General features: G+C 45.9%; 2 protein-coding genes across 4 annotated transcripts; both read left to right on the top strand.

The window, feature by feature from the left end:
* The first annotated feature begins 1736 nt into the window (after positions 1-1736).
* Positions 1737-7603, top strand: LSM6 (LSM6 homolog, U6 small nuclear RNA and mRNA degradation associated). Of its 3 annotated transcripts, none has more exons than XM_030492880.1 (4): positions 1737-1924; positions 3021-3133; positions 6611-6724; positions 7340-7603. In XM_030492880.1, exons 2-4 carry the CDS (start codon positions 3040-3042, stop codon positions 7372-7374), a joined length of 243 nt encoding a protein of 80 aa, XP_030348740.1. In that variant the 5' UTR covers positions 1737-1924; positions 3021-3039; the 3' UTR covers positions 7375-7603. The 3 variants fall into 3 exon arrangements, with proteins under 3 accessions (XP_030348740.1, XP_030348742.1, XP_030348743.1); XM_030492882.2 differs by having other exon boundaries at positions 1896-2134; XM_030492883.1 differs by having other exon boundaries at positions 1903-1920; positions 3020-3133.
* Positions 7604-16992: 9389 nt separating this feature from the next.
* Positions 16993-24357, top strand: REELD1 (reeler domain containing 1). Its single transcript, XM_032920041.1, has 6 exons — positions 16993-17209; positions 18130-18352; positions 19955-20124; positions 20844-21144; positions 21817-21880; positions 23632-24357. Exons 1-6 carry the CDS (start codon positions 16993-16995, stop codon positions 24220-24222), a joined length of 1566 nt encoding a protein of 521 aa, XP_032775932.1. The 3' UTR covers positions 24223-24357.
* Positions 24358-25380: the final 1023 nt, after the last annotated feature.

Genomic DNA, 25380 nt, shown 5'->3' with positions numbered 1-25380 from the left:
AATAACAGATGTGGTGACCTAATCTTCCTGAATGTACAAGAAGGGAATTGTCTTCCCAGGTGCAAATCACGCTACGCCAAAATGCTCGGCAGCAGATGCCTTCCTGAATGAAGGTTAATTTACCACTGGGAACAGCATATGAGACTGCTTTGAGACCTATGGCAAACCAAGGGCAAATTACCTATGATTTGGGTTCATGATTTGGTCTCAAACCATGAAAGAGGGGACCTAAGGATACAATACTTGCCAATCACAATGCCTGTGATTCAAAACGGATGTGTTTGTGAGGTTAACAGCGTAAGAAGCAGGCAAGTAGAAGGATTTTGTTGACTGACATCAAACAACCAAAGTATCCCCACACAGAAAGTGTACCTAAGTATATGCCTACGCTAAGTAGAAAGCAGCCTAGTGAGCAGGAGGAAAAATAGCTCATCAGGTTCTGATGGCTAGCAAAACAAAGCAAGCTCTAAAGACAAACTCATAAGAAATAAAACAAAGAGAAAGGCTCCCCGATCACAAAATGTCCCTAGCTGGAGTTGGAAAATTGTCATAAAAATCTACCAGCCCAGGTATGAGGAATCTATTAGCCCAATCTTTATCATGGAAATCAGCAACAATGAAACCCAGAATACTCCCGTATCAAAACATCATGCGCTGAAGCCAGTGACAGTGGCAGCGATATAAAACTTTGCAAGCCTGCTCCCTGGAGTAACTATTTTATGTTCCTTTTCTGCTTCAAGTACTGACACAATCAAGCACAGTTGGATGCTCCTGATTAACGTGATGGTTTCCTGGAAACATGGGCACAACATGGCCCAACTTCCCTGGCCGTGCCTGCACAGTCAGGTGAACTAGGTCAGGTTTGCAGACCTTGCCTCTTAGAGCCTTTTAGCCTGAGCTTTTGGGGGAAAAGATGTTACTGGACATGTGTTCAAAAAGAGAAGATAAATAGCCCTGGAAGGAAGAATACAAATCCATGTTCTGAAAAGCCATGGTACATTTTCTTCATATCACAAGACTTAAAAATTGCAGCAAGATACTAAATCAATAATGGAAGAATAAAGAAATCCACAGTCCAGAAGCTTTCACGACTGATTAACTCCAGTCGCAATACTAAATCGCTTAAAAGAAAAAAAAGAGAATATTTTCCAGGCATTAGGGGTTGGCTGGGAGAAAGACGAAAAGATGGGTGAGAAGGCAAAAGTTCGACTTCTTCTTGTTCCATGTTCTTTCCAGGTGGTATTTGAAAAGAACACCTTAGCTTCTATGTTCCCTCGTTCATCTGTGGAACGAACTGAGTGACACCTTCCTGTCCAGCTCTGGTAAGGACACCAACACCGGCCGCTGCGAGATGCTCACTTGTTTCTCCAACAAATCCCATCTGAGACAAGATTTGGAATGAACAGGACCTCATCATAGCACAATATAACTATATATGGACTGTAAAACGTCTCCGTAAGAAACCGATGAGGCACTATTTTGTGTGTAAGCCATAAAAAGCGCATCTCCGTGAACAACGCGGAGTTCAGCTAAGGGGGAGCTGGCGGGTCGCTCAGGTGAGCCCCTCGCAGCGCAGCCCGACGGGTTTTGGGGAGTCACATCAGACAGCAGCTGAACCACACAGGGCGCCCCGCGCCAGGGCGCGCACCCAAAATCACGGACTCGGGTGGGAAACGCGACCGGGGAGCTGCGGGCCCTGCACTCGCCACCACCCAGCGGGAGCACGCCCCGCAGCCAGCCTAGGCCAGCCCAAGGGCGACCGCCGACGGCTGCCTGCCCGCCCGCCCGTAGGCCCCGCCCCGCGCGTTCTCGGGCCCGGCGCGGTTTGTCCCTGCCGCCGCGCCGTAGCGGGGCGGGCGGTGACTGGGCAGGGGCGCGGCGGGCAGCGAGCGCCGGGCCGGGGCGCGGGAGGAGGCGGCGGCGGGTGAGTGCGGGGCGGGCTGGGCCGCGGGGCCGGGTCCGTGTGTGCATCCGCAGCAGCGTGCGGCGCCGTTGCGGGTGTCCGTTCCGGCCGTTGCTGTAAGGCAGGCGGCAGTGGAGCTTCGCCTCGTGCCCGGGGTCTCCGTCCGGGGCGTTCGGCGGAACACGCTCCGCGCCGTTCTGAGCCGGGTTCGAACGGGCAGCGCTCGCAGCGGTGCGTAACGCCACAGCGTGTGCGCCTCGGGCGGGCCGGACCGCGCTTGTTCCCCGGGAGGGCTTCCGCTGTGCAGGGCTGCGCTACCGAGCCCGCCGTGCCCGCATCGCAGGGCAGCGTGTGTCGGTGGGAAACGAGCGACGGTCCTTGCGCGGCCGGAGTAGCTCCTTTCGCACAGAAAGCGAGCAACAGGCTGGCTCTGCCCTGGGTGCCGCTGATTTAAAGTGCAGGACAGCTGTTACTTAGACACAGTGGCGTCCAAAGAGAAGTTAAGCAATACAGAGGGAGGGAGGGTCTCATTCCAAACGCCGGGTGTGCAGTGCACTGCAGATTGTTGAAGGACAGCATCTTTCAGGTCTCTGTACAACTTAATCGCAAGCCTTAATTCTAAGCTTAGTCCAACTTAACCGATTCAGTTGAAGGCATCCCTTCAAATTTATTGTTTGCTCCTATGAGTGAGCTGAGATCAAAAATCCTATTGCTGTTCCAGCACAGGCTTCTGTGTATAGAGCACATGCTGGCTCTTCCCTCCACCCCCTAAAGATATGAATATATATTATGGCTTAGCTCTAATTTTAGTAAAACCATTTTAGTGTTCCAGAAAATGGTGAGACCTTTGGCTCTGTTGGAAGTTTACAAGATGCACAGCGTGACAAATAAGGATTTTTATTAGTAATTTCAGAACTTTTAGAACTGCCAAAGGGGAAGTTTAGTGCTGTGACTCTAGGAGTTCTGTCTCTCTACCTCCACCTTTACAGCTTTGCTTTTGTCTCCTTAGATGTTTTCTCCTACTGAAAGTATAAAGAGTCAGGGACTGCCTGCCTGTACTGCTTAAAGACCATATGTAAGCCTGTTGCTTATCCAAATGTTTTCTCTCACTTTCCAGCTTACCAGAGAAGCTAAAGATGAGTCTACGGAAGCAAACCCCCAGTGACTTCCTAAAACAGATCATTGGCAGGCCAGTTGTTGTAAAATTAAATTCTGGAGTTGATTATCGAGGTAAGTTCTCCATCTGTTTCTCTCACTGAGTACAGTAATTTTTTGGGTAGGCTGGAACAGATGCACTGCATTTGAAAAGCTAAGTACTATGATCCAGAATCTTGGAGTGTGTCAATATAGAGCTCAGAATGGTGACATGGCAAATATAGAAAATCAGCTCTGGAGAAACTGATGAAAAGGAGGTTAATGGTGGATTTAGAGATTAAAATTACTTATCTGAATCATTAGTGCCCTTAGTCACAGATGGTTAGACTGGAGACTCAGGATTATTTTGAGTTTCTAAACAGATATTTGTAAAGATTGGCAGAAATTACAATTCCTGAAAAGGCCAGGCAGTCCCCTTTTCAGTGCTCTGATAGCAACCCTTCTTGGAACTCTTCTTCTTCACCTTCCTATTCTCCAATTCCTAGTCTAGACCTTGGTTCAAAAAAGCTTCAAACCATAAACTCTGCTATCAGTCATAAGCCTGCTCATACACAAGGGATGAAGCAGTTGTTTACATTCTTGGTTAAACAGCTGCCTAGACATGTGTTGGATCAAGACTCACAGAGATACAGGAGAAAGCTTAGTGTGGCTTTTGCTGCTATGCACCCAGTTCATTTTAGCATAGCCCAGCATTTTTATTCCAGAGCTCTTCAGCCTATCGGTGTACCTTCATGTACTGTATGTAGGATTACAGGCTTTTTTAACCAGTAAATTAAACTTCTCTGTTCAGTGAAATGTCCTGGTCCTACTCCCATTAAGACTAGCAGCCTGTCCACTTTTTTTAGTAGTATCCAAGCTTAATTAAAAAACTATCATGTATCTCCTGTTGTGCACAATTTAGACATTTTGTGCTGGAATGAGAAATATTATGGTTCTGCTGCAGATCACTGCTTCAGATAGATTGAATTCAATTGGCTCATCTTAGCACTTGTGAAAGGAGGCTTCTTTGTACTGTGACAAGGAATCTTTGTACTAAGACAGTTTTAAATTGTTACTATTCACTGACAGAGCAAGCACTGCCTTCTTATCCCTTCCTGTGCCTCTCTAGGGTCTCAGCTGACAGAATTTGCAGTCTGCCATTTCTTTGAGATCCATATTGTCTGAGCACTTTGGGTGGGTTAAGAACTTCACTGCTGCTCATCAGTCTTCGGCCTCTGTAAATTCTTTCTTGCAGGAAAATGTAGTGACGGCTCAATAAAGTTGAAGTCATTTACCTAAAGGTACACACCAGGCAGGGCCAAAACAGATTTGGGGTTTGGATGCGCTTTCTGTTTTCTTTGAGAACATTGGTACCCTCTGCTTGGTAAGATCTCTTTGTTACTACTGCAGGTAAACTACTCAGCTTTCGCCCCAGCAAACTTAGTTTCACATGCCTACAGTCAGACCTAGCAGGAATTGAACCACAGTTCCTTTGAGCATCCTTATTTGTTACTGGATTTTTTTCCCTTCCCTTTCCTATTTCCCTCTGCTCTCCTGCCTTCCCACTTACTGTGATCCTGCACTTAAAAACCTGTATAATGCTCTCATTTGAAAATAAGCACTCATTTTATTTCGTGCAGAAATTTGACCAACATTTATAAAAGCCAAACGTCAAAAAAACCCCACCATCTCAGGCTTTTGTTGCCGATCTGTCTAGATTCTCTCTCTGGGTTGCTATTTTATGTCTGTACCTCCACCCTCCAAGCCATATGTGCAAACGTGGCCTAATACAAGTGTTGATGGGTAACTGTAAAATGTCTTGATGCACTGCCAGGGGCTGCGCACATCTTAAGAGAAGCAGCCCTGGGAAAGTAATCAGTGACAAATGAATATATATGATTTCTGTGTGGAGAGATGGATATGTACATTAAAACATCTCTACGTATAGATAAAACAGATAAAATACTAGCCAGGGTGGGCAGTGACAATATTTAATGCGTTAGTGGCCTGAGAGTAAACACAAAGAAAGGGAAGAAGAGAATGAAACCACTATGAATGCACTCTAGGAACAAAAAGGTTTGAAAATAATGCTTTTGTGGACTACTGAATGGTAGCTTAAGAAAAATCAACAGTCCAATTTTAATTTTGGACAAACAATTTTTGCTCTTGTATTGTTACATGGAGCCCTGAGGATTACTGGAGAGGAAGAGTTCTGACTTCTATTTGGGTTGAGTTTTTTGGTGCATTTAGTAGCGCTGTGTGAGCAGTCAGTTTGTCCTATGTGTGAAACAGAGGAAACGTAAAGGAAAATAATCCTTAAACCATTACAAGTTGGCAGAAGAACTTTAATTCCTAATTATTTAATGGAAGCTATTACAACACTTCTGAAAAAATGAGAATGTGTCCTAGAGGAGGATTCTCAGACTGGATTTTTCCCCCCTCCCTGACTGCAGCCAATACACTACATTTCAAGTTTTAATTCCAGATAGAAAAATTAGGGGTTCTTCAAACAGAGGAAAAACGTTTTTAGTATATTGTCTGTGTGTGCAAGACACAGGCAAGATTGAGATAACTAATGCAGCTTTTAAAAAGTCATGATGTGTGCACAATTAACAAATCAGATTGCATTCTCTGAGCAATTCTTTGCATCTGTTAATCCCCATATCCAGTTCCTTGACTGAATAATCTGTTCATCGATCAGGCAAGTTAAATTTGTAGATGGACATGGTTCTGATCTTAAGGGTGGGAGTAGGCACCAAGGAGTGATTTTAAGTGAAAAAATGCCATTATACTGCCAGCATGTAGTAAGTACTGTGTGAACAAGGTACAGCCTTCAACAGGGGCTATGGGAAGTGAGAACATAAATACTTGTCTGAAATCAGGGCTACTCAAATGCATATTTTCCTGATAAAAAGAATACCTAATATTGCAAATGGCAGAGATTTCTCCTTGAGTTGCATTGATTAAACTGCTTAAATTTTTTTGTGGGAATATTTCAGTGTCATTAGAAAACCCTTTGTCAGTTGAAGATGACATCAAATTTTGTTTACATTGAAACAGAGACTTGTAGCCAATGTTCTTCTAGATCTTTAGGCATGAAGATAAATAGGAAGATGTGTATGGTGTCCTGTATTAAAAGGGTTGGTTTTCAGCTATATCCTTCACAAGTTTTGATGAAAACTCAGTTTACATAGCCTTGTCCTTAGCTTATCCAGTTACACTTTATGTCACAGGTTCTTTTCAGGTGTGACTTAAAACACAAGTGAGAAGGGACAACTGAAACTTTCAAAGTGGAAATTGTCAATCTTTTGAAAGCTGTGTCTTAATGATTTCTTTTTAATCCCAAGTCTTACATCAGCTGATAAAGTTGCTACTACAGTGCCTGGTGCTCCTCACTCTCTGCTTAATTCTTTGAAGAGTACTCTGATCTACTGATTCATCTGGCCAAGCTTGGGCTTTCAGGGTGTTAGGAAGATACAGGGTTTTTTTCAGTACTATTCAAACACAATGCATTTTTTGTTTATTTTAAAATAAGTTTAAGTTGATTCACTTTTAAATTGTCACTGTCTTCAGGTGTCCTGGCTTGCCTGGATGGGTATATGAATATAGCTCTGGAACAGACTGAAGAATATGTAAATGGACAATTAAAGAACAAGTATGGGGACGCATTTATCCGAGGAAATAATGGTAACTCCCCCTCCTTATGTTATTGCTCATTAGAAGATTGTGTTTTCACATTCCGATTTTGAGGAGTGGCTGAGGAGTAAGCAAGCTGCCTATAAGAATATTATGCTTTCTTGGAAAGCTTAACATACTTTACACAGTTTCTTTTTTCAGTGTCTGTGCTTTTCTGTATTCCTGTGGCCCTTTTTGCCTCTGAACTTGAAGTTGAAGCACGCTCTTTTCTAGCCTTCCTTGGAGCTTATTTCCTGCTTCATAGGTAGTTGTTAGCTTTGCTTTAAGTGCTTGGGATTTCCAGCTTTTGTGGAAAAGTCATAGCATTAGTGCCTGACACCTGTCATTCTGCTGCTTAGAAACTCTCTCATGCTCTCCTCAGCAGTGCTGCAGGGTAGCTGGCTTTATTCTTCCTCAGTTCAGCCTGCATTTGCTGGCGTGTAGCTTGGCTATGAATATGATAAATACTGAAGCAAAGTAATACAAGAGTTTCCTGACTTTGTTCATGCTGAATGAGATTTATTACACTGTCATTTTACAAGCCATGGAGATAAGGTATTTTAAATAAACAGCCTCTGTACATTATTTACCAGGCCCCTCACGTGTGCCGCTTTCTCCCTTTCACAGTATTGTACATAAGCACACAGAAGAGGAGGATGTGAAGATGCCAGAAGGAGGCAGTTTTGTACTTGTGAACCTCTTCGAAATGATGAGCCCTCTTTGATTTGTACTTAATAATCCACAGATGAAATACACAAGTGTTTAAATATTTTTTTTAAATAAATGTAAACCAGTGTAAACTTCCTGGATATTTTTGTTTCAAAGCATTGCTCGGTTACGCTGCCCAGAAAAAAAATAAAGAGAGAAGCACGTAATAGTGCCACAAGACTAGTTCAAAGCAGAAGCTCGTTTATTTGTGCTGTTACAGAAATACTGACTGGAAGATACGCAGGCATGGAGTTATCGCAAATCACGGCCTTGTATTGATGGCAAAACAATGGCTTAACTGATGTTGGGAAGGGAAATGATAACGTTCTGGTGGCAGTGACCTGTCAGTTTTGGAAAACACAGGGTCACCTTTATATGCCAATCTAGCAACAGTCATTGGGTAAAGAGTTCAGCTATCCAAGAAATCTTGAATTGCAGATTGAGTCAAGGGATGTACCTGTGACACTTCAACTGTTAGTGGTGGGGAAAGAATTGAATCGAATGGAAGAAAAGCCTCAAGGGTGAAAAGAAAGCTCTGTGCCGGCTGAGGAAGTCAGTCACAGCTGAAACGCTCTCAGTTGGTATGCCAACACAGTGAGTAGCTGCCACACCTCCTGACACACACCCTGCCTCACTCGGCTTGCAGTTACCTTTTTTCCTGCATCTCTACTGAACACAATGGACTTCTTCAATAAAAAGCAATTTTAACTAATATCTAAAGCTACTCATGAAAACAGAATGGGAATCTAAAAGCTTTTGTAAACATGCCAAACGTATTCTCTTCAGACAGTTCATTTTTTCCCATCCATTTCCCCCTCAGCCTAGTACCATCTATATATTCTCTTTCTTTATGTGCTAGCCAGAAATGAGAACAAGTGCATTAAGTTAATAGTAAAGGGTATGCATTAGGGAGGAGGAGCTTCTGTGCAGAACTTGTTTGTTCATATTTTGCAACAATACTGCCAGATAATCAAAGCCCAGCGAGTTTCACATGGATACTTATTCCGATTTATATTATCTTTTCTTCTTTCACACGCAGTCAGACACGGGAAAAAAACAACCCTGAACGTTCAGGTATTTGAGTGTTACTACACATAATGTCCAGATACTAAGGATGTTTTCTTGTTCCTCAGGACAAAGTTATAAGTCAAGTACCTCTTAGTAAGGTTATTTAGCCAATATTTTTACAATGAGTTTCCTGACACCCTGTTTTATTCTTTGGGCAGTTTACAGTACCTCCAGGAACAAAAATACTCCTAAATTGTTCATGGATGAACACAGTGGCCCATTCTTCCCAAGCACCAAGTCAAGCAGGGACCAGTAACACATCAGTTATCCAAGGGAGAGGAATGTGGGTTTCAAATTTAAAAAAAGAAGGAATAATTCAAAATAGTTTTGCAATCAGTAGTTAACCTTTCCATATTAAACACTTCAGAAGCTACTACAGAACACACAAATAGAGATGCTACTTTATAATATGCTTCAGTAATTTATCATTTTCTGACAAGAGTTGAAAAGCATCCGGGATGTAAATACAAATCACCAACATGCTCTTCTCTAAAGAGCATGCAGTTTCTCATTCGTCTGTCACCTGTATGCAGCTGGCAGGTTACTGTGTGCTTTCATTCCTGGAGACTGATTTTGTATTTTAAAATGGGGTTAGTTTTTTCTCCTCCACTTCTGTCACCTCCTCCTCCCCCTACCCACCCATAGCAACACATTTTGCCCAGACTTCTGTTTACTCTCAAGAGTTTGCAACACTAACTTTAACTGCAGTTCTGTTTCTACGACTTCAGTCACACAGCATTTTTCGTTGTAATCTGCTACTTCAGATGGTCTAATCACGCACTGAACTTAGAAAATGGCACGTAGTTTACAGGCTGCGTGGGTTTTTTAATGTATTCTAAATCATGAAGTCACTATTCACACTACTATCTAAGGTGTATAGGAAAATTTGCATTAAATATGAGCTGTTGTATATCATTATTCAAATTTAAAAGGTAACTAAAGAAACTAAACATTTAATTCCCACAATGACTGACAAGATTCCCCCCCCTTAATTCAGTTTTCAGCTCCTATGTTTAAATCAAGTGAACATTTAAGCTTTACTTCAATTACGCAGTCCGTTTTGAGTTGGATAAAACATTCATCTTGGATTTATTTTACTCATCTTTTAGATTTTGTTTTAACTAAGTATATTCTGTAGGAGAACATACTAGTTGCAAGCAAGTCAGACACTGGCCAGACGGTTTTCAGAATAGCACATGGAGCACTATTTAAAGTTTAAGCTGAGGCATCCCAGTGTGTATATATGTAGACATCAAAGTACAATGGTGTATTTCACAAACTCTTGATGCTTAAAAATGACTCAACCTGATTCGTAAGATCTTTATCCCATTGGAAGATCCAAATACACTCTTACAAATGACACATCTTCACACACAAAAAACTGTATTAGATACTAATGCTCACATCTTTCATGTTACCTCATTTACCATATCCTAATGCCCCTGCCCCTATACCTGTGTAAAAACCAGTTTTACTTGTGGATCAGGCTCATCTAGATCAGGACTGACAATGCAACACTCCTTGAACAACTTGCAAGTTCTTGTCCATCACTTGTCTTAGAAGAATGCACTCAGAACTAAGTAATCCAAAACGTAACAAACAAAAATTAATTGAATTCCAAATACTAAAGCTGCATTCACATACATAGTACTTTTATGCAATGAGATCACTTCATGAAACCAAGGCTGTTCAACTGCTACCCCATCCTCACCCTCTTCCACACATTCACTCACAGACAGACTCTAGGAGGAGCAGTAACTCTGGATTTGCTACATCCCCACATCCAGTGTAAGTTTATCGCACTTGAGAAGTCAAACTAAGCCACATCTCCTTAAACAAAAGCCTGGCTGGGAGGAGCAGCACAGCCTAGCCTACAGAAACTAGAGAAAGCAAGTCTGGAAGAAGGAGGTAAGTACTCACTGTGTGGTGGGACAGCCAGGAGCCAGGTTGCTACTAAAGCCTGCAGTGTCCTGGAGTGCCATTATATAAGGGAGCAGAGCATGCTAGGAAAGTTTTTCTTTAAAGGTATACACTGATGACCACTCAACTTTACAGTTTGTTGCTACCTGGTTCCTAGTTCAAAGGGAATCTAATGCAAACCACTCAACGCTATTTATTTGAGTTCTTTCTATATCTTTTTCATGATACAATGACAAAACAGCTACCCAGAGCCCTCCTGGGTACAACTGGCCCATTAAGTTCTAAAGCTCTTACTCCAAAAACCAGCTGTGCCCCACAGCTGTAGGTTTCAGCTGCGTTGTTCACAGTAGTCAAGAAAGCATGAAAGTATTTGCAAAATGGCAGCCTTCAAACATTTGACTGATGGCACCAAAGCAATGCCTGGTCTTTAATATGCCAACTCATGCCCGTGGCCAGCTCCAGCTCCATGTCCATTTTGAAAGCAAACAGACTGGAGCCAGCAGTTCCAAAGGTTCCTGTGCCAAACTGGTCTCCACGGCTGAGAAGTCGGACAGGAGGAGGCTTTTCCTGAGCTGCTGTATTGATCCTGCCTAAGGGAGTCTTGAACATTTAAGAGCCTGATCCAAACACAGCTTCGGGCTGGGCTGAGCTGGGCTGCACGCCCGGTGTGGCTTTCAGCTCTCCGCTGGGCCACACAGACCCCTTGGCTGAGGGACACCTCCACCAGCTCAATGTAACAGCGGAGCTCTCGGGCAGCTCCCACTCAGTACCACGATTGCACCACCTGCCTGGCCTTGCCCTTATCTGACAGCAGCAACAAGTTCTCATGAGAACATCCTTTAGAAAGAGGGTTGTTTTCTTGTAAGGAAAGTATCAAATAGCCCAAATGATGACAAGGGAGAGATGCTCTCCATGGACGGGGTTGCATCTCCTCTGCACACTGTGGGAAAATCCATCTGGGCTCCATCTAACGCTGCGTGAGTGTGGGGTGCCCAGCACCTGAAGCGATGTACAATTTACTTGCTGTTTGTATTCCTCATCTTATTCTGTCTTATTAAGCCAACCATTAAGCTATTTATTGCTGGGCCTTTCTTATTGAGATACAGCAAGAGCCCTGCACCATCTCTCTCTCTCCCTTCCCCTCCTCCACCCCCAGAACAGCTGCCCAGGTTGCAGTAGTTACCAAATAAAATAAAGGGTTGTTTTGGGTTTTTTTTAAAGGCTGAATTTGTAAGAGGAGGCTCACGTTTTATGTTGCATGATTGTGTATGTGTTAGTTCATTCCCAGCAGTAATTGAATCCACCGTCCCATTTCAGTAAGTGTGATACAGGAATAGCAAGACTAGTCAACTGGGTAGAAGTGGAAGGACCTGACAGTACTTCTGCCAACTTTCTGCCTAACTAGATGTCAGAGAAACATCTTTTCCCTGGTGTCCCCAAACACAGAGACACAGACATCCCTAGGTCACCCCTGAGATGTCAGTTTGTAGGCACTGTTCTCCATTCTCCGTGTGGGACTACCATGGGTTTTTACCGCTCTCCTGCTGTGGGCTTTTAGCCGCTCTTCTCACAGACTGCTCTTTGTTCTAAAGATGACATGAAATCTTCTTAAATTAGATGGTGCTGCCAGCTTTGTTGGTTTAATGATCAGTTCCTTGTGATCTGGACTCCACTAATTGTTGCCACTTTGAAACACTAGATCAACCTGCCCACACTAACTGCCCCCAAACTTTCTTCACAGGACTCAGGTGGCCACTAGCTGACCAGGAAGGACTTCTAACTCATTATAACCCTTATTATCTTGCAGTAGCAAAGCAGTTCTCAACCTGTCAGTGAAGCAACCAGCTTGCTCTTGAGTGTCAGATCTGGATTGCTTACATCCATGCCCATATTGCAAACTGATCTGCACTGCACCTGCTCCATGTCTGCTGTCCCTGTTGTGTCCCAGTGATGTGGAGATGTAGAGGCAATCTGCAGGAAGGAGAAAGCTTCTGCATAAAGCTACATTCTGCTGGGATGTAACTGGGTTTATAACTCTTCTGTGCACTTTATTGATGAAATTTCAACTTACATGGCTTATAGTCTATCTTAATTATCAAGTTATAACACAGCATGCAGTTTTCCCTAGTGCTATTTTATAATCCCAGCTGTGGGGTTTTTTATTCTAGAAATCCATGACACAAATGCTGCTGAGAAAACAATAGGCACAGTGTAAGTTGTCTTAAGTCCCCTTCTCCTTGCCAGCTTCCTACTAACACAGAAATTTATGACAGGAAAGAGGCAAACCTCTCCTAGTGACAGCAGTGCCACGTGGCCTTCTCGTGTCTGTCTGGGCCCCATCGTCAGAGCGATACGCAGAGCCTCGCTGAGCTCAAGTGACTCCAGCAGGTCAAAGCTCTGGCCAGAGGAGGCTGAGGCAATGCTGTCCTGGTGGGTGATGCAACCAGAGGCTATGGAGAGGGCTGTATTTCTTACTGGAAGCATCTGCCTGTCACTTGGCATTTGAACATGCAGTTCGAGGCTGCTGGTAGGTGCTTGTGTCGCGGTAATGACTGTGACAGGCTTTTTCCATCTCTAAGGAGGAGATGATTGTGACATTTGGTTTGAGTGCAGCTTTGAAGCCACTGAGTTCTTCTGCTAGAGAGCAGGCAGTGAGGATGAACTCTGCGTGAGGCTGTATTTCAGTTCAGCTCAGCAGTTACTGCTGCCTCCAGGCAGCACCGTGCAGTTCTGCCGACTGGTGCTGCCAAACCTGCACACAGCAGCCCCCCAGCAGCACCTCCTGCCCTGCCCAGAGACCACCACCAGCTCTGGGGGCAAACAGAGCCAGTTCGGTGTGCCACAACATCCTGTGCTGCTACAGATGGGTTGGGCCTGCGCCTCATTTGTTTGAAGCTCTTCTCTCTTCACCCAGTAGCTTTGCACAGAGCTCCAGGGAGCACCCAACAGTGCTGTTTCAGGATCTGCACTCTGCTGCTTTTCCCCCTTTTTCAGGTGGCAGCTGGTGGAGAAATGGTCCTCACCGGGGCTGGCATTGTGGCAGCAGCTGAAGACGACCATGCAATGCTGCTACACCATGCTGTGATGCAGAGATCTACATTTAGGTGGAATATTGTTTTTAGGCCGCTGCACCAGAATGGCTGCGACGTGTTTGGTGTTTCCCCTGAAGATTGTCAGGGGCCTGGGGCTGCTGTATATTACACTGGAATTATAAGCAAGTAATAGTTTAGCTTAGGAGCAAGTTAGTAAGGAAGAACCAGAAGAGACCGGTTGGTTTCAGGAAAGGATTAGTCACTAATATAGCATAAAGGTTACTCTCTTTTGTGGACGAAATGTGGGCAATTACAAACTGGAACAAAAGCAATAATGCAAACTCTTCCTCCCTTCCCCTACTACTCTCTGCTTCCATTGACAAAAGGAAAGAAAACTGTAAGACTTGCATTATATCCTGAAATTCAGTGACTGTAAGGCCTCTTTGAAATGCAGAGAGCAGGCTACTGAGAGCTCAGGACCACCAGTTCCCGTACTTTCAAACCAGTTAAACAGGTGAGAGTTGGGATGTCAGCGGCAGTACCTCAGTGCCAGCCCAGCATCTTGTTTCACTGCTGAAGGACAGGCTGTAGAGCAGGGCTGGCTGATGGGAACAGTGCTAATGAGTGGGGTCTCTGGAAGCCTGACTCCCGGTTTTGGGAGGCACCCAGGCAGAGGTCAGTGTGATGCCCACTCTGCACAGACTCCCACTCCAGTCAGACCCCAAGCAAGATCAAATATAGGCACCCCTGGAGCCGCATAGAGAAAACACAGTGGTGTCACCTATGTGTTGGTGTATCCCCTTCAGTCACGGGACAGGACAGAGCTTTGTGGTGTCCTGCAGGGAGAGTGGCCTAAGGACCAGCGTGAACTCATTCAGGTGTCAGACACAGAGTTATCCGAGGAGGAGGAGGACAAAAGGGCATAAGCACTCTTTGACCCTCCATCATTAATAGCTTTCCTGCACCACAGGGCCAGCCCCCCTCCCAGCGGCCCAGGGACATCTGACCCTACCTTTTAAGGGTCTGGTAGCTGAAGAAAAGCCAGCCAGCCGATGGGGCTGTTACCCTGTTCCTCTAGCCCTGCTGAGGCCACAAGCTGCCAGCAGTTTGTTCACGATCTCCTGATGGTGTCTCTAATGATGACAAGAAGTTGGATCCTAATTTCCATCCATTGTGAGCAAGGAGCTGTTGGCAGGGAGAGGGGCAAGCACGGTGACAGTGGCCAGGGTCGAGGGAGAGTCCTGATGACCAGAGCAGTCTGCAGAGATGAGGTGGATCCAAGAGGAGCTGGGAAGCCCGGGGATAGCATCAACTCTGTGGCTGGGCACTGACATGGCTGCAGTGTATCTCAGGCAAGCTGCAGGGGTGTCAGCCTGGACTTAAAGGCAGCTCGTGTGCCAGAAGACAGTCACACATATCAGATGGTTAGACTCCCGTGCCAGCTCTGGTGGGTTTGTGGGGTGCTGATGGCTCCTCCTGGCAGGGCTGTAGGATGCACCTTCCTGGCCTTTCTAGCAAAATTCTTCTTTTACTGCCAAAATAACTCCCATGTAAGCATGAGAGACAGGGCACACTGCTCGGGGGTCACGGACTAGAGGGAGCTGACTTTGCTTTGCTTCGCAAAGCTTCATTCAGCATGGAAGGGGGGTTATGTGGGAAGGGAAACAGGGCAAGCGGGAGTCTGATCGTCCTGCATCTCTGCAAGGGAGTCCCACGCAACCCCCATGGATTGCTGCTGCCCCCCCGCTAGTTGCCTTTGTTTTCATTAGAGAAACTTGGAGATGTGAATAAAACCCAAACAAACCAGGGGGTGGGATGTGAGAAGGAAAACTAATATGACTAAGGCAGGATTCGGGCACTGGTGGAGAGCTGCCGTAGGTGGTGGGTATTAGCAGTAACAGCTGCTGCGCTTCCCATTAGAGGGGAAAGCGAAGAAGGTCCCTGAAAGGATGGGTCTCTGGCAGGCCAAGGCAGCAGCGGCGGCAGCGAGCCCGGCAGCAGACGTGTCCCGAGGTAAGAGCCAGCGGCACCAGCGGCACCAGCCCGGGTGGCCCTGGGGTACGGCCCTGCTCCCTGTGCCTGAGCGGGGAGGGTGCTGCGGGGGCCAGGGAAGGATGGGAAGCGGGAGCACAGCCTTGGAAACACCCAAGGGAAAGAGCAGCTGCTCAAGGGGATTTTCATGAGCTCCAGCAAAAAATCACCTCCAGCAAGGGAGGTGTAGGTGTGCCATGAGGAGGAGGCATCCTGCCACTGTGCAGGGTCCGGGGTATTTAGCATAGGCTCCCATGACTCCCACAAGCATCCTCTGGCACATAACTGGTTTGAGTGGCATGATGCTCGGCTGTGGAAGGTTAAACTGCATCCGTCTGCTCCCTGCTTCAGGCTGGGCAGGAACTGTTTTGTGTGCAGTGGTAGTTTGTTAGAGTCAGCTGGCGAGTTTCAGAAGCGCTAGAGATGGAGGTGTAAACTAGACCTCCTCAGCCTCTGTTTTCCTCTGGTTTATTTAAATCTGCTTACTGAGTAAGTGTAATGAAATCTAAGCCAGGAAAAGCTGCATGTTGAAAAGAAGATGTTAGAAAGTGCTACATTAAAAGCAGGACTACCTGCTTATGATATCCATCACAATAAATATGGCGTACTCATCCTTCAGCTTCACTTTCAAAAGTGCATTCTGAAAAATCAGAATAACACAATACCCTAACTAATCTGGAACCATGTTTTGTGCCAGCCAGCAAAGCTGAGCGGTACTAAAGACGTGGCATGCCAAATACTAAACTTGGACTATGCTGAGAAAAAAATGCTTGCTTGAATTAAAAACTGGAGAATAAGGAGAAAACTTGGCATTAGCCAAAATGGCTGCCCGTTTATCTCAGGCTTCCAATGCTGCCTTCAAAGACAGCATTGCTGCCATTTCGTCAGCAACAGCGAGACCTGACCCACAAATGCAAGCTGAAATGCTGCTGGTGGCAGAGGATGGGTCCAATGGTCACAAGCAGCCCAGCACCTCCGAGCTGCAATATGTGGGCTGCTAAAAGATGCCTCATGCTTCTGCAGGCCGAAGTGAGGGCAGCCACGTGCTGTCCCTGCAGCGACACAGCTCTGTGCTGGGCACCAGCTCCACAAGCAATGGGGCCTGCAGCAGCTCTGCAGGTCTAAGGGTAAATGCTTGCCCCATTGATCAGGTTGTACATTTGGGCTGGGAATGGTGGAGGGTGCTGAGCACAGTCATATGGAGCCTCTTCCTCCTCCTAAATGCTATGAGACATGTTAGAGCAAACCTTCCCTGGCAGCTCCTTCCATGGGCAACTTTGCAAGCAGTGCATCCTCTTGTGGGGCCTCTCCCCTCCCAGCCTCAACAATTTACTTCAAAATGTGAAATGCTGTGGATAACCAAAGTGGCTCCATGTGCCACAGAGATCACTTATTCTCTTTGTTTAAAGGCTGTGCAAAGGGCAGCTCTGGAGCTCACCTAATTCAAAGGCACCAGATGGGCGTACAGGCTGCTGAAGCCACTGCTTTGAAGTGAACTTGCTGGTTGTTTTCCACCATAGGATGGAGGAGAGCAGGAGAGCCCACATTGCTGTTGTTGGCTGGGCATGCACAACCTTGTGTTTGGTCTCCTATGTGGCCGCCTTCTCACACGGTGCAAGCCTTTCTGCCTGCACCGACATGATGCCCAGGCACCTGAGAGCACAGCTGCACAGCCCAAACAACTACGTTACTGTCCACACCAACATGTCCTTCTACTTCCCAGGCGACAAGGTTCCAGGTAAGGAACAGCTGCTCATTCCTGCACCTGAAAAATACATGATAGCTAATGTCAAGTGATGGCATTGATCTTTGTGAAGGCTGGGAAGAGGGTTAACTGCTCTCAGTGAGCTATGCTACCTCTCTCATCATAGAACCATAGAATGTTTTGGGATGGAAGGGACCGTAAAGATCATCTAGTTCCAACCCCCCTGCCAACGGGAGGAAACAGATGTATTTGCAGAGGGATTCTGTTTGCAGCACTTGGCCTAAGGTATCTCAGGTGATGGCCTACTCCAGGTTTTCACAACGTTGAAAATCGACTGCTTGCTGGAGGCAGTCAGTAGATTTGGATGCTTTGGTTGGGATTCATTTATCTCAACTGTGTCTCAACCATACCACATCTCATCACATGCAACAGTGCGAGAGGCATCTCCAGAGGGTAAGGTCACCTTCCCTGCTCTGCACTGCACAAGGGGGTCTGGGTGACTTGCCTCACTCTTAGGTATGGTTGGACAGTGTGCCCTGTCCCCAGCATCACCGCTCCTGAGGCAGATGCAGACAGAGATTAGAGGCACCACTCCCCAGCCTGGCCACTTGCCTGCTCATGCCTGTGCAAAATAGAACCCCTCCAAGGGCAGCACACAAGCCTGTGCATGCAGCCTAATGCAGTATGGTTAGCAGCTTATAATCCAGGGAGAGGTGGAAAGACTCAAGCAAATTTTGCATGCAGTTACATACTGCAAAGTCAAAGGTAAAGTCTGGCCTCCTGAATCCAGCATGTCCAGGACAGACCATCAGGACAATGACAGTAAGATGCTTTTGTTGTTGTTGTACATGGCTTTCTTTTGGTTTCAGTGCTACCACTGGAAACTCCATCGCAAACAATTCACCCCATAACTATGAGACAAATCCATTCGTGTCCTGTGTTTTGTCTTGCAGTGACAGTGAGGAGCACTAGGGATTTTATGGGCTTTTTGCTTCAAGCTCGCAAAGTGTCTAATGATGAAATTGCTGGCACATTCATCTTCATCCCTCCTGGTTCCAAGCTGCTGACTTGTTTTGAAGATGGTGACACCGTCACCCACTCAGACAAGTCACTGAAGAGAAACCTGTCCTTTGTATGGAAAGCACCAGACCAACCCATTGGAGACATCAAGTTTTTGTAAGTACATGCTGGTTCTTAAGCAGAATTTGTGTATTCTCAGTTAAAGGCTTGGCTTTATTTTCCCATTGTCCAGCACAGTGGTTTGTGTATTTTGAACCCCATATAGCTAAATACTTATCAAATGCTGCAACAGTATCCTAGCTAGTACATAAATTACCATTTATATCTGCTGGGCAGTGCTGCTTTTTATTTTCATGGTCACTATTTTCCCAGAATAAACACACTGGAAGATGATAGCCTAAGCACTTAGGAAATAGGAATATTAAGGCACAAAGAGAGAACTTTGCCACCTTTGTGATCAGGTCGCCTGTCCTTCTAAATAATACAGCCCATAGGACTTCCCTGCCTACAGGATAATCTTGTGTATCACTTCTGTTTAAAAAATAAATAAAAATGAGTGAATTTAAAAAAAATTTTACATGTAAACAGAGTTATTGACAGTAGGAGGAGAGAATGAGCACTGGGTCAAAATTTGACGTCGCTGTCCCAAACTGTCCAACATTTTGGTTCTGATTTGGAATGAAAGCAGACATTTTCTAACTGGCTGTCTTAGAGGAAGCACATTTCATCTCTCTCATTTCGGAAGAGATTAACTTGTTATGTTTTGACTTTACAAAATCACTTAGAAGCTGCTTGGCCAGATGCTTGGCTGTTCCCCAAAACATAAACGTCCTGGTGACTGCTGGGGCTTGTGCATCTCATTGTGATTCAACACATTCATTGAAACAGAAATACTGCTGCTTGGCATCTCTAATTTTTGGCTGTTGTTTTAGATTGGGAAATACTATTAAAAACACATAAAACTCAAGCAACCCGATAAACCCAAACCAAATCCAGCAACACCTATTCCTAGCCACCCACTCTGATCCTTCCTTCTTCACCCCCTGGCTTTCACCGGTTTCTGATAGCCTCTCCCTTTTCTCTCTATCACAGCATCTGGAAGAACTCCTTGTTAGGCTCAAAAATGCCTTGTAAGAATCATATGGCACAGGAAAACCTGTGTCAGTTTCCTCTTAGCTAATTCTCAGAAGCAGCTGAGCAATCTGAGCTGAAACTCTCCCCAGATCTCCACCTCAAATAAGGCTCTCTGGGTGAATAGTTAAAGGTTGGCCAGTGCAGTTTTGGCACCTGACAAAAAGCAGAGGGTTGGGCAGACTCAAATATCAGAGGGCTGGGAAGAGAGACCTTTTTTTTCCCTACCTATTCTGCTGTTTGTACAAGTTACATTGACTTGTTTTAATTAGTAAATACCACTGTTGTTTCCCTGCCTACGGAAGATTATAAGCAGAGCTAGTCCAAGTTTTCCAAATGTGCTTCTATCAACACAGCAAAGATAAAAGCTTTTTTTACAAAAAATTTAAGTTCCTACACAGTTTTTTGGCTGCTCTTAATTATGAGTGGTGGTTCCTCACCTCATATCTTTTTTACGGGACCTGGTATATTTTATTTGTAAAATAAAACGTGACAGGCTAAGCCTTTAAAATACTTGTGCATCACTTCTGTCTTCAGATTAAACCAGTCTTTGTGATTAGCTAAACAGTCAGATGTTTTATTCATGCTGTAGAGTCAGTAAATTCTTGCCTAATTATGTTTTAACAGCATCTCTGTAGTCCAGTCGTACTTTGTTTACTGGGCAAAGATTGAATCTGCTGTTGTGGCTCAGCGAGGGCAAAACAAAATGCCTGCTGGCAGTGGCAAGAAGCCAGACTCTGTAACTCCTGCATCTCCTGCAACTCCGTCGCAGGGACCAGCTGACACACACCCCACAGGTACGGCAAGCAAAGGTACATGTTTCTTACCAACCTCTTCCCACAGAGTAGTTTTACAGCTTATTCCAGGCAAGCATTGAACACAAGTGATCCAAACAAGCTGGAGGGACCTGTTTAGCTCCTGTGGCCATCAGGGAGATCAGCGATGGCTGTGCCAAACTCCTTGAAGGTATGGGTCAGCATCTGAGGTGGTGGAGCCGGTTTCAAGGAGGGTACCAGAAAGATAAACAGGATTTCCAGATCTTATGATTCCAATGCAAACCCTAAAATACAACATACTTTACATATCATCTGAGCTCCTGAAGACAATCAAGCGCAATTCACAATGCTGTCTAAATAAAGGAATACTTTTGTCTCTAAATGTGACTATTTTCCTTCAGGTATGTATTTAGTTGTGTTTATGCAGCCTTTGGTCAGTAAAACGCTTCAAGAATTTACTTATACCCAAATCAGATGCGTTTCTCAGCATTTCTGGCATGGCCCCAAGACTGAGTTTTAATTATTTTAGTTGGCCATAATTTAGGCAGCAGGCTTTGCTGCTTTACTTTCCATCTGGGTTCCCACTTAAAATTAAGTGACATGAAAACAAAAAAAAAGTCACTACTACAATCCTTCCTGGCAAATGCTAGAACCAAGTGGGATTTGAAATAAACAAACCACAGACAATAGACTTCTGCTCCTCTCACCCTGATTCTTGCTTTGTCTCCATGCTGGACAAGCTCCCACCTCTCCCGCGGCTGCCACCGGCTTCCCGCTGCACACCACCCTGCCTCCTGCCAACACCACCAGCACTGCAGCAGCGCCGGTACCGGAGCCAGGATTTGGTTCTGGGTCAGATGCCCAGCCCATTGCTGAGCCGAAGCAGCTGGCCCGGCCCTCGCGGGCTGTGTCCGGTGGGAGCAGTGGGTCCAGCAGCCAGCGGTTGGAGCCGTCTCTCCCCACCCGAGACCCTGGCACTGCGGCTGCCAGACAAGATCTCCTCTCCCAGGACAATGCCTCCAGCTACAGCACTTCCAATGGGTAAGCTAGGTGGTGGGAAGAGGTGTTTCTCCAGCCCTTCTGGAGAAGGAAAACAGTACTAGCTTCCATGTGGATGAGTGAGGGTCCACGTAGGAAGGTGTCTGTGGCTTAGGTGGAGGAAAGAGGGTGTTTGCTTGATGAAATTTTGAGGAGTAATCCTTTGGAGATCGCACATGACAGACAGTGACAGGGAGAAAACCCAAAACTCTTAAAAATCAACTGTGTGCTGCTCAGCCCAGCAGAGAACTGGCCAGGTGCCTGAAAATCATGATAAAAACTACTGACTGCTACAGTACTTTTCTAAAAGCACATACAAATATTCAATGAAATGGTGAACTCAGAAGACCTATTTCTCCATATGCAGGGAAAAGGAAGAAAGGATTCAAAGCAATTATGAAATCTGGGCTGGAGGATGTCTGCTCAGGAGTCTTAGGGGGTTTAGGCTACATAAGCTTTCATGCAACGTTTCATACTGTGGGAGAAAACAATGCAGATAGGAATAAAGGATCAGGCATTACCAAAAACACAGCTCCATACGGTCTGTGTTGACTGCGTGTATCCCAAGGCTGCTGTAGGGAGCAGCATGCTTCTCCAGCGGTGCAGGGGTTCCCATGTGAGCCACAGCGACATGTCTTATCTACTAACCCTGCCTTTCCTCTGTCCATTCCTTAGGGCAGGAAGCACTGCCAGCGCTGCCACGCCACGCTTGTGTTTGATGTGTAAAGAAGACAGGCAGGTAAGCAGCAGGGTTGGGCAGGATGTCTTCTCCAAAGACAGAAAGGTCTAAGAGAAGAGGAGGCTAAGAATTCTCTACTGCATCACTGTACCAAGCAGCCCATGTAGGTCTCATAATTGACTAAAATTAGATTGAGATCACAGAATCAAGTAGATTGGAAAAGACCTTTAAGGTCACCAAGCCCAATGATCACCCCAGGACTGCCAAGACCACCACTAACCCATGTCACCGAAGGCCTCATACACACGGTTTTTTAAGACTTCCAGGAATGCTGATTCCACCACTGCCCTGGGCAGCCTGTGCCAACAGGAGGAAGAGAAGTCATCTCACAGAAAATAAAAGAGGAAGGGGCCATGCACTAGAGAATGAGGCAAGAAGGACTTGTGAGGCAATTCAATTTTCTATCCCAAAGTCCCAAATCCTGCAGTACATCTTTACACTATGGCATTTGCATTTTGAGGGCAAGTGATCTATACACATGCAATTCTAACTTTGCCAGCCAGCTACTAGTTTGCAGTTCAGCCACTGTATGCCTTTTATTTGCCACTGTATTTTACTAGCACCTTCAGAAAACATCTCCTCCACAAAGGATGCTCTGACCCTCCCCTACTTTGCTTCACAGCTTGCCAGGGCTCCTACCTCAGCTTTGTGCTCCTGTCACACTGTCTTCCCAGCAAGCTTTAGAAATCACTAGTGATGGTAGAGGGTGAGAGTTTCTCTGGTGTAATTAATGGATGTGTGAAAAAGCCTGCTGGGCTGGACAGGCTGGAGAGGTGCCAGCTACTGAGGGCCAGATCCAAATCTCAGTGGAGCCAAAGAAAAAACTCCAGCACATTTTGCAGGTTTTGGATGGGGGCTCAAGTGCACAGTGGGAATGGAAAAATTCACTGGGGGCCTCCTAAATTGTACGATTGTTTCACAGTTAGGCCTGGATGATATCTGCAAAGCCTGGGCTGCACAACTGGTGTGAAGCAGCTGTTATTTTGTGATGGATAAAATAAGGTGCGTGGCACGAGACAGAGCCCCTAGGAACGGGAGCGTGCAAGAATGATTATTCCCACTAAAATAGGTGGTTAAATGACACTGAGAGGCAGCAGGTTTCGAACTGGCTGTGTAGACTGAGAAAGCAAGATGGGCTTTGGGGAGAGTTCACAGTTTGTGTGAAACTTGATGTCAAAGGCCATCCCAAGTCTCCTGGGTCCCTCTGCTCCATGGTTCGATCCACAGCCTCAGTAGGGTCATACTGAATCCCTGTGGTCCTGATGTGACCCTAAATATGAAGCTTGGCCAGGAAGATCTCGCCTGTCCTTTTGGCATGACCCTCATGGGTCATCACTCAAAGTAGGATTGTTTATTAAGTGATTTTTTTGGGTGATAACGATGCCTGAGAAAAATACCACCACCACCACAGTAGTTGCAGACCTTTACTGAGGCAAAGCCATGACATTTCTCTCCACCTATGCCCTTCACCTCTACCTCTTCAACCCACTCTGCCTTGGCTTCCTGGGACCAACTCCCAGTGCCTTGTCCCTTTTGTGGCTGTTCTGATATGGATAGAGCAGAGTTGAATCTGCCTCATTTTCTAACACCTACTGAGCAACCAGGGGATTGAGCAGGGTTATTCCAAGGCAAGGGGATACCTGGGTGTGAGAAATAGAGAGCTGAACTGTACCATGATGTAGATAGTGAGAACCTGATCATCCCCTTTCTCTTCTCTCACTGCACATCTCATCATGTTTTTGCTTTCAAAGACCAATACCAAGAGTGGGGCCATCTTGGAAGCCTCCCCACGTGTGACAGCATCTCCTTCTGCCCCACACATACACACTCACCTGGGTGATGCTGCTGTGACAACAGCCTGGTTTGACGATACTGATGCTGCCAGCAATTTGTCATCGGCTTCAAGGCAAATGGCAGAGAGAAAGCTGGCACTGCAGCCAGAGGAGGCAGGCGCCAGGGGCAACGAGGAGGAGGAGGAGGAGCAAGTGGTTGGGAATACCCTGCCATGGGTGACCAGACCAGCTCCCGAGTCTGCTGTTCCGGGGAAGGGGGAAGACCCTGGCAGAGGGACCCGGCTCCTAGCAGCCCAGCTCGGCATCCTCCTGGTCTGCACTGCCGCCCTGGGCCTGGCGCTGGCAGCTGCCCTGCGCTGTGTCTGTGCCCAGCACTGCCACAAGCGGACGGAGGTCTCCTTCAGTGAGCCAGACCCCAATGTCATCACTGTCAGGGAAAACGGGGAGGTGATGCACTTCCGAAAGATCCGGGAGAACAGCTTCGTGCTGGTGCAAGCCGAGTACAACTGGGTCAGCCCCTCAAGCAGCGGGAAGAAGACAATCATCTGAACATCTGCAACGCCAAAAGCAGAGCTTCAGCGGCCGGTGTAGGTGAAAATAGCCCATGCTGCACAGCACAGGTTATAGGAAGCAGTGGTGTAGTTCCTTTATGTGCTGCCGTAGAGGTAGACAAACTTGAAGCAGCCAGCTCAGACAGAGGTGTTAGCCGAAAGTATCTAAGCTACAGCTGCTAAGAAAATAGAAGTTGATAGATTGTTCAGTGTGTTACACTTACTGCAATTAATATTGTATATCTGCTCATTAGCTGTCACTGCAGCCATGACATACACTTCCTCTGTTGCCTTAAGGGTGTAGCCAAAAATAGAAATTCTTCCTCCACACTGTAGTATTGTCTCCTGTTTAATCTCAGCAAAAGTTTCTAGTGTTATATTTCTTTCTAGGAACTAGAAACCCCTGATATAAACCCAACCATTCTCACTGAGGAGCTTACAAGTTTGATCCTGTGCACTTGGTATCTCTCAGATGACAAAATATTTGCCAGTAGATTGTAAGTTTCAATTTGAAAATAAAAAGCTATAGTGGAGAACTCATTAGTGGAGAACATTGATTCAAAGAACACTGAATTGATCTACAGAAGCAAAACACAGGGTGGCAGACACCAGCTTTTGGGGGAGAAACATGCCTCCTCATCAGGTGCAAATGGAAGAGAACCTTTCCTGTCCATTTGCACCTGATGAGGAAGCTTGTTGAAGCCTGACAGCTGGCATTTACTTAGTCTTTTTCTTTGAGTCAGCTCGGTAACACTGTGCAGAAACACGCACTGAGAAGCACCCTTGCCAGGTCACTTTGGAGAACCCCAGCAAAGGCTGTGTGGAAAGTTAACAGCATCCTTGTACTCTGAGTTTGTGCAAACTTCTCTCCGACCACATGTTTTTCTGCAGGATGCCACTAAAACACCTCTTGGAAAACATTAAGATCCTTGACACCTTTTAAGGAGAGGTAACAACAGCAAGGGTAAAGGTTTATTTTACCACAGCTTTGAAAGAGCCAGAAATAGTCCTGATAATGATCCTCTTGAGACGTACATTTGAGAGCCCTGCAGAGTGCAGGAATCACTCCTTCTGGAGTCCTTTTCGGGGCCAGGGGGGAGCTCAGAGGGTCCCCAAGCTGTGTAATGACTTAAACTTTGGTGCTGCAGCTTATTTT

This window comes from Strigops habroptila, chromosome 7 (genome assembly GCF_004027225.2).
Source record: "Strigops habroptila isolate Jane chromosome 7, bStrHab1.2.pri, whole genome shotgun sequence".
Classification (NCBI taxonomy): domain Eukaryota; kingdom Metazoa; phylum Chordata; class Aves; order Psittaciformes; family Psittacidae; genus Strigops; species Strigops habroptila.
Note: the sequence above shows the minus strand (reverse complement) of the source record. Positions and strands in the feature narration are given on the sequence as shown.

What these genes read in the sequence shown, in the direction of transcription:
- LSM6 (XM_030492880.1), top strand. Translation starts at nt 3,040, where the DNA reads ATGAGTCTACGGAAGCAAACCCCCAGTGACTTCCTAAAACAGATCATT. An exon ending in TTCTGGAGTTGATTATCGAG is followed by an intron (nt 3,134 to 6,610) that starts GTAAGTTCTCCA and finishes CACTGTCTTCAG; the next exon opens with GTGTCCTGGCTTGCCTGGAT. An exon ending in ATTTATCCGAGGAAATAATG is followed by an intron (nt 6,725 to 7,339) that starts GTAACTCCCCCT and finishes TCCCTTTCACAG; the next exon opens with TATTGTACATAAGCACACAG.
- REELD1 (XM_032920041.1), top strand. Translation starts at nt 16,993, where the DNA reads ATGGAGGAGAGCAGGAGAGCCCACATTGCTGTTGTTGGCTGGGCATGC. An exon ending in AGCTGACACACACCCCACAG is followed by an intron (nt 20,125 to 20,843) that starts GTACGGCAAGCA and finishes ATGCTGGACAAG; the next exon opens with CTCCCACCTCTCCCGCGGCT. An exon ending in TGTGTAAAGAAGACAGGCAG is followed by an intron (nt 21,881 to 23,631) that starts GTAAGCAGCAGG and finishes TTGCTTTCAAAG; the next exon opens with ACCAATACCAAGAGTGGGGC.